This window comes from Phyllobates terribilis, unplaced genomic scaffold (genome assembly GCF_046119375.1).
Source record: "Phyllobates terribilis strain yellow unplaced genomic scaffold, ASM4611937v1 Scaffold_3__8_contigs__length_932513732, whole genome shotgun sequence".
Classification (NCBI taxonomy): Eukaryota; Metazoa; Chordata; class Amphibia; order Anura; family Dendrobatidae; genus Phyllobates; species Phyllobates terribilis.
This window is the reverse complement of record NW_027362763.1, coordinates 781,001,518-781,009,547: the sequence shown is the minus strand read 5'-3', so window position 1 is coordinate 781,009,547 and position 8,030 is coordinate 781,001,518. Positions and strand designations below refer to the sequence as shown.

Here is an 8,030-nt window from a genome sequence, read left to right as displayed (position 1 = left end):
GTGCTGTGGAATTAATGGCGCTATATAAGTGAATAAATAAATAGATGGATATACATTGATAGATAGACAGACAGTGATAGATGAATGGATAGACAGACGGACGGATAGACAGAAAGACAGACGGATGGATAGACGGACAGACAGATGGATAGACAAATAGTTGACAGATAGATGGATGGACAGACAGATAGATGGACGGATTGATAGACAGACGGACGGACAGATAGACAAATAGATGACGGACAGATAGACAAATAGATTACAGACAGATAGATGGATGGACAGATAATATAGATTACAGACAGATGGATGGATAGATGGACAGATACATTATGGATAGAATGACAGATGGGCAGACAGACAGATAGATAAATAGAATGCATACAGGTAGATGGATGGATAGACAGACAGACTGATAGATGATGGATAGATGGGCGGATGGATAGACAGATAGAAAAATAGATGACAGACAGACTGCCAGATAGATGGATGCATTAACAGATGGACGGACAGACAAATAGATGACAGACAAAAAGACAGATGGATAGACGGACAGCTGGACAGATAAGACAAATTGATGCCAGACGGATGGATTCATAGACGGACGGATAGATGACAGTGGTACATGTTCACACACGCCGCCTGTGGTCTCCGGCTGAGCCGCTCTGTGCAGTGAACTTTACATCACAGTATATGAAGGCTCCAACACAATTCACGTCTCCAGACACAAGTTGGCGCATGCGCACAGAGTGGTTGCCAGGCGACGAGAACGCGGTGCTCTATCCCTGGAACGCTGTGATTTCCCGGGAGTCTGCGCCGCGGCACCATGTACCAGACTATGGAGATGTACATGGCACGGAAGAAGAGAGCGCCCGGCCGCGTCCTGTAAGTGCTGCACCCGGGTGGGCTCCGGCCCGGGCTCCGCTCACTTCCTTCAGCAGGTTGTGCGGATTATGAGCTGAATAAAGAAGTGACTTTCCGTTGTCGGGGAGACTAGTGTGAGGACAGAAGTGGTGAGGACAAGTCAGAGGCAGAGTACAGGAATCACGGCGCTAAAGCAGACAACTTATAAAAGATAACCTGCGCCCTCAGAATTTCATCAAGCCCCCATGAAAGTGAAAGTGCCCCCATAATCAGTGATTGAGCCTCCATAACAGCCAGAGTTTCCCCATAATCAGTGACTGAGCCCCACAAACAGCAAGAGTACCCCCACAATCAGTGACAGAGCCCTCATAACAGCCAGAGTGCCCCCATAATCAGTGATTGAGCCCTCATAACAGCCAGAGTGCCCCCATAATCAGTGACTGAGCCTCCATAACAGCCAGAGTGCCCCCATAATCAGTGACTGAGCCTCCATAACAGCCAGAGTGCCCCACAATCAGTGACAGCCCTCATAACAGCCAGAGTGCCCCCATAATCAGTGATTGAGCCCTCATAACAGCCAGAGTGCCACCATAATCAGTGACTGAGCTCCCATAACAGCCAGAGTGCCCCCATAATCAGTGACTGGGCCTCCATAACATCTACAGTGCCCCCATAATCAGTGACTGAGCCCCCATAACAACCAGAGTGCCACCATAATCAGTGACTGAGCTCCCATAACAGCCAGAGTGCCCCCATAATCAGTGACTGAGCCTCCATAACATCTACAGTGCCCCCATAATCAGTGACTGAGCCTCCATAACATCCACAGTGCCCCCATAATCAGTGACTGGGCCTCCACAACAGCCAGAGTGCCCCCATAATCAGTGACTGAGCCTCCATAACAGCTAGCGTGCCCCCATAATCAGTGACTGAGCCCCCATAACAGCCAGAGTGCCCCCATAATCAGTGACTGAGAAACACGTCTCAACTCCCCGCCGACTGAGAAACAACAGCTTCAAAGCCAAACCAGACGCGTCCAAAGACTTTGAAGCTGTTGTTTCTCAGTCGGCAGGAAGATGAGATGTGACCAGAGAGGTCTGTGCCTGCTGCAAAACAGACACCTGAGGAAGCCAGTGTACAGCCGAAACGCATTGTGTTTTTAATCGATTTTTATTTTCATTCAATTCCGGTGAATGATCCATTTTTTGCCTTTGGGAGCACCGGTCCCCTGGATTGTCTCCTCTTGACCTTGCAGATGGCAGATTTGTACAAATTTTTTTTGAAAGCACAATGTACTTTAGATGAAAATGTAGATAATAACAAAGCTTTTTAAGGGGTGAGGCATAACCAATACATGACGTTAATACCCTGAGAAATAAAATGTGAATTAATATTGAGCTAAGACACGTCATGGCACCTCCCGTTTCACTGTCATGTGAGCAGTAAACTACAAGCTATGTATCCTGCCGGATAGACAATAGCAAAGAATATCCAGCATACAACCTGAGGTCTGATTGTGTGTCCCTAGTCTGGTGGATCTGAGGAGCATGGCCACAGATATGAGAAAAACCAGATCAAAGAAGCAAAAGAAAAGCTGTTTTCAGTGTTTACCCATTTGTACCACCTAATGCTAGTTTCACACATCTGAAATTGATGATCCGAGTAAGGACTCAGATGCACAGACTGGCTGCGGGTCCCTGATCCATACTCATGGGCATGTACAAAGCTGTTGAGTTCAGATCAGGAGACCCGCGGGCGGTCTGTGCATTACATAGTGAATGTTGGATGTGTGAAACAGCCTTACACATGAGGAGTGACAATCACTAAATGCAGCCATTATACAACCCCTGGCAAAAATTATGGAATCACCGGGCTCGGTGGATGTTCATTCAGTTGTTTAATGTTGTTGAAAAAAGCAGATCACAGACATGGCACAAAACTAAAGTCATTTCAAATGGCAACTTTAGGGCTTTAAGAAACACTAAAAGAAATCAAGATAAAAAAATGTGGTACTCAGTAAGGGTATTTTTTTTTCAGACCAAGCAGAGGGAAAAAATTATGGAATCATTCAATTCTGAGGAAAAAATTATGGAATCACCCTGTAAATTTTCATTTCCAAAACTAACACGTGCATCAAATTAGATCTGCTTGTTAGTCTGCATCTAAAAAGGAGTGATCACACCTTGGAGAGCTGTTGCACCAAGTAGACTGACATGAATCATGGGTCCAACACGAGAGATGTCAATTGAAACAAAGGAAAGGATTATCAAACTCTTAAAAGAAGGTAAATCATCACGCAATGTTGCAAAAGATGTTGATTGTTCACAGTCAACTGTGTCTAAAATCTGGACCAAATACAAACAACATGGGAAGGTTGTTAAAGGCAAACATAGTGGTAGACCAAGGAAGACATCAACGGGTCAAGACCGGAAACTTAAAGCAATATGTCTCCAAAACAGGAAATGCACAACAAAACAAATGAGGAACGAATGGGAGGAAACTGGAGTCAATGTCTGTGACCGAACTGTAAGAAACCGCTTAAAGGAAATGGGATTTACATACAGAAAAGCTAAACATAAGCCATCATTAACACCTAAACAGAAAAAAACAAGGTTACAATGGGCTAAGGAAAAGCATTCGTGGACTGTGGATGACTGGATGAAAGTCATATTCAGTGATGAATCGCGAATCTGCATTGGGCAAGGTGATGATGCTGGAACTTTTGTTTTGTGCTGGTCCAATGAGATTTATAAAGATGACAGCATGAAGAGAACATGCAAATTCCACAGTCATTGATGATATGGGGCGGCATGTCAGGTAAAGGCACTGGGGAGATGGCTGTCATTACATCTTCAATAAATGCCCAAGTTTACATTGATATTTTGGACAGTTTTCTTATCCCATCAATTGAAAGGATTTTTGGGGATGATGACATCATTTTTCAAGATTATAATGCATCCTGCCATAGAGCAAAAACTGTGAAAACATTCCTTGAAAGAAGACACATAAGGTCAATGTCATGTCATCCAATTGAAAATCTTTGGTGGAAGTTGAAGAAAATGGTCCATGACAAGGCTCCAACCTGCAAAGCTGATCTGGCAACAGCAATCAGAGAAAGTTGGAGCCAGATTGATGAAGAGTACTGTTTGTCACTCATTAAGTCCATGCCTCAGAGACTGCAAGCTGTTATTAAAGCCAGAGGTGGTGCAACAAAATACTAGTGATGTATTGGAGTGTTTGTTTTTCATGATTCCATATTTTTTTCCTCAGAATTGAGTGATTCCATAATTTTTTCCCTCTGCTTGGTCTGAAATAAATTACCCTTACTGAGTACCACATTTTTATCTTGATTTCTTTTAGTGTTTCTTAAAGCCCTAAAGTTGCCGTTTGAAATGACTTTAGTTTTGTGCCATGTCTGTGATCTGCTTTTTTTCAACAACATTAAACAACTGAATGAACATCCTCCGAGCCTGGTGATCCCATAATTTTTGCCAGGGGTTGTAGTACTCATAGGGGTCTTTACCCACCTACTTCCTGCACACATAAGTAAGAGTCGGTTTATCTCTGTAGTTCTGTATTCACTGTATGAACAGGGAAGCTCAGGATGAGCAGTGCTGCAGTGTTTGGATTTGTGGAGGACAAGGAAAAATAAGACGTCCATATTGAATCTTTCTTCTGATTTATTATCCGGGATAACTATTGCTCTTGTCAACAGGCCAAATACATACAGAATATTTAATGAAAATCTATTTGACATCAGTTTGGATCAAAGTAAAATCATGCCTCCTATTCTGTTCAAGAAGTCTGATGACCCTCCACCACATCCCAGGTCACCAAATCGAAACAACATGCCACATTCGTACCATGCTAGGTTCATCCGAGACAATGTCAGGTTGTTGAATGAACCTACGACGTACATGTTAACCTCAAACACCAAACACAAGCAGGTAAGAGCCGCCTGATACTGTGAGCCTGACCTGCGTCATAGTCCACTGCCACATGATACCACCACAGCTGCTTATAACCATGCACTCAGCCCTAAGCCCCATACATATAAGACTAATGTCAGCTGTATCCTGGTTTGGCCAACGATCTCATGTGGATGGGGGCGCCAGGTGACTGATGGTCGGGGGAGTTGTCAGTCATGCATGTCCAATTTCGGACTGCTGATCTCATTCCGTCTCTGAGATGAGCTACTAGCCGATGTGTCAGTCAGCAGCTTTCTCATAGAGAACACAGGAGCACTTGGCTGAGCGAGCGCTCCTGAGTATAGGAGAGTCGGCTGAGATGGCTGTTGACTGAACGATCAGCTGAAGCGTGGTTTGGCCAACAACCATCTAAAGTGTATGGCCAGCTTAAGAAAGGGTGTAGCTGGGGGGGCATTGGTGTTAGGTGCCAGGTGGGGGGCCTAGATACAACTATGCCATGACCTGCTTATCTAGATTCAGGGCTAGTGCAGTGAGACTAGTTATAGCACTGCCTCCAGCTTGGAGTCACCATATCCCATGGATAGTATCACAAGCTGTCTTTGGTCTCTGGAAAATCTATTTCCCTGATACTTCCCTGCTCTATTAGTCAGAGTTCATACAGGTAATACATATACAGTGAAATCTACCTAAGTGAACCCCTCTATGATAAGATCATCCCAATTCTAGATCTCCTTTTTTTGTAATGAGTTTTAGATCATGTCTATATCGGCCCAATACTTTGAGAGAACTACCCTTCTAAGGCTATGTCCAAGGCTGGAAATGATGCGGATTTTACATGTGGATTTGTGGAGCTAAAATCCGCAGCACAGAGAACAGGTGTGAACAGGTACATACTAAGAGTACCCATCTCCATATATAACTAACAAATAAAGCTGCTCTCTGTAGTGCAATATCATGCAAACATGAAATTGAAATTGCATTACTGCTTTGGAACATAGGAATAAACGAAGATACTTAGTGCATAAATTGGCCAGCAGCTAACGACAAGGCGATCTTCTTTGCTGGGAACCTATCTAATGTGAATCTTAAAGAGACCTTGTCATCAGGATTTTATACCCCAAACGAATGGCGGCATGTATGTAAAGGCGCTTTCATGCTGATTACATCCTTACCTTTTTTGTATAAATCTGTTTTCCTGTTTTAGAGAAATAAATAGTTGAAGTTGTATGCTAATGAGGTGCAAGTGCAAACAGTGCTTAAAACACATAATAAATAGAACTAAAATGCGACAATTTACTCCAAACGCGCCAAAGACGAGACAGCGCACAATAGTATCAGCTCTGACAAAGGACGCCATGTGCGTTCGAAACGCTTTGCTGCACTGTCTGTGCATTATTTCATGAATACCATGTTTTCATACAAAGTTTTTATTCTCCCTTCAATAAATTTTGCACTTTTTTGGAAGCGGGATATATTTTCCTCATTACAATAGTAAATCAGTCCCATTATATTTTAGGTTGAGAATTTCAGCAGTTTTCTCTTGTGTTATGTCAATATTTTCTTGGTTGTTACATTCTCACATTTAGTTCGTTTAACAAAGTAAATATAAATAATGATTTTGGCCTTTTTCCTGAGGCAGATAATCACATTTCATATGGCCTTTTGTGTTTTTATCAAAGCTTACATTGGCAATATTCCAGATGTATCACACAGGACATTGGCTATTTTGTTTGATTGGATGAACGTCCTTCCGCTACCAGTTTACCAGTACAATTAGCATTGCCATTCTCCATATTGGAGGACAGTGAAGGTCTATCCTCCGATATGGATCTCTTCATTCTGTGAATCAGCTCATCTCTTACTAAAATGTTATTCTGGAAAATTTAGTGATGTGCAATCATTTACCCTTGACTTTCATAAACAAATATTGGATATATATCAGACAGGGTTGACATCCGGACCCATCAAACCGGAGCAAGTGCCAGGGCCCAGGTTTCAACTTGCAAGATCCATAGTAGATCATACTGTGTGGGAGAATGTGAAGACCATCATATTGTTTGTGGGGGTGCATCATACTGTGTGGGGGGTCGTGGTGTCATCATCCAGGGGGTGACTGGAGGGAATCATTGTGTTGGGAGTTACTGTGGCTACATCATAATGTGTGTGTGGGGACTTCATACTATTGGAAGTCACTGTGGGGGCATCATACTGTGGGGCCTCATGATGTGTATGGGAAACTGTGGGGTTATCGCACTGTGCTAGGGGGCATCATACTGTGTTGGGGGTATTGAGGGAGTGGGGGCAAATCTGTGGGGGAATCATACTGTGTGTGTGGGGGCAATTATCAAATGTGTCATTGTTTGTTTATTCCGATTTGATCTTATTCTACACATTTTTTTGTGCATATATTCATTCATTTATTATCTACCTAATGGTACCTTTTCCATGTATATTTGTGGCGATCCTCTAAATCATGTATTGTTACAGTAATTGATTATTATTCCCCATCCATCTTTATAGTTGATCAGATTTGGGGGCCTATATCATTGTTTAATTTGAGATCTGTCATGTGTGGGGGGCATTTTGCATGCCAATTCATGGCTTTTTAAATATTTTTAATCTGTGGTGTCCAATAAACTTTTTTTCTATATTGTTCTACATCGGAGGTGTGCTCGTCTATTATGTAGTGCTTTCTTTCTTCCACAAATTCATGGGGGCAATTTTTGGGCATAATACGTTATGGAGTCATGAAAGGAAGTATAGTACGGGGTGAGAACTCTAAGGGGCTTCAGTAGGGGCAAAATTACCGAGTACACGCTGCAAATACGTGTTGCTTTTCCTGTCTTTAAAGGGAATCTGTCACCCCCTGGGACTTTTCAGTCCGCTAATATGGGCATACAGGTTATAGAAATGTGAATCTATACTTACCTGTATGGCCCATATTAGCGGTCTGGTTTCTGTGTAATCACATTTTTATTAAATGACTTCTGCTAAGCTTGGTGTCCCCCGGATCCAAGAAATCCCCGCCTACTAGCCCCATTATCATACTTACCCCACCTCCCCTGCACGTCACAGGGCCCTAATATGGGACATACAGGTAAGTATAGATTCACATTTCTATAACCTGTATGCCCATATTAGCGGTCTGAAAAGTCCCAGGGGGTGACAGATTCCCTTTAAGGGCTCATTCAGACTTCAGTTTTCCACAGACCAGTTCTTTCCATGTTTTTCATGGAT

At 43.0% G+C, this 8,030-nt stretch overlaps 1 protein-coding gene across 1 annotated transcript in view; it reads left to right on the top strand.

Moving 5' to 3' along the window:
- Window positions 1-748: 748 nt before the first annotated feature.
- The window catches only part of CIMIP6 (ciliary microtubule inner protein 6), a 30,677-nt gene continuing 23,395 nt past the window's right edge, over window positions 749-8,030 (top strand). Inside the window, exons 1-2 of the mRNA XM_073673343.1 lie at window positions 749-885; window positions 4,580-4,811. Of these exons, the coding sequence (XP_073529444.1) occupies window positions 827-885; window positions 4,580-4,811 (291 nt within the window). The 5' untranslated portion in view covers window positions 749-826. The remainder of the gene's footprint in view (window positions 886-4,579; window positions 4,812-8,030) is intronic.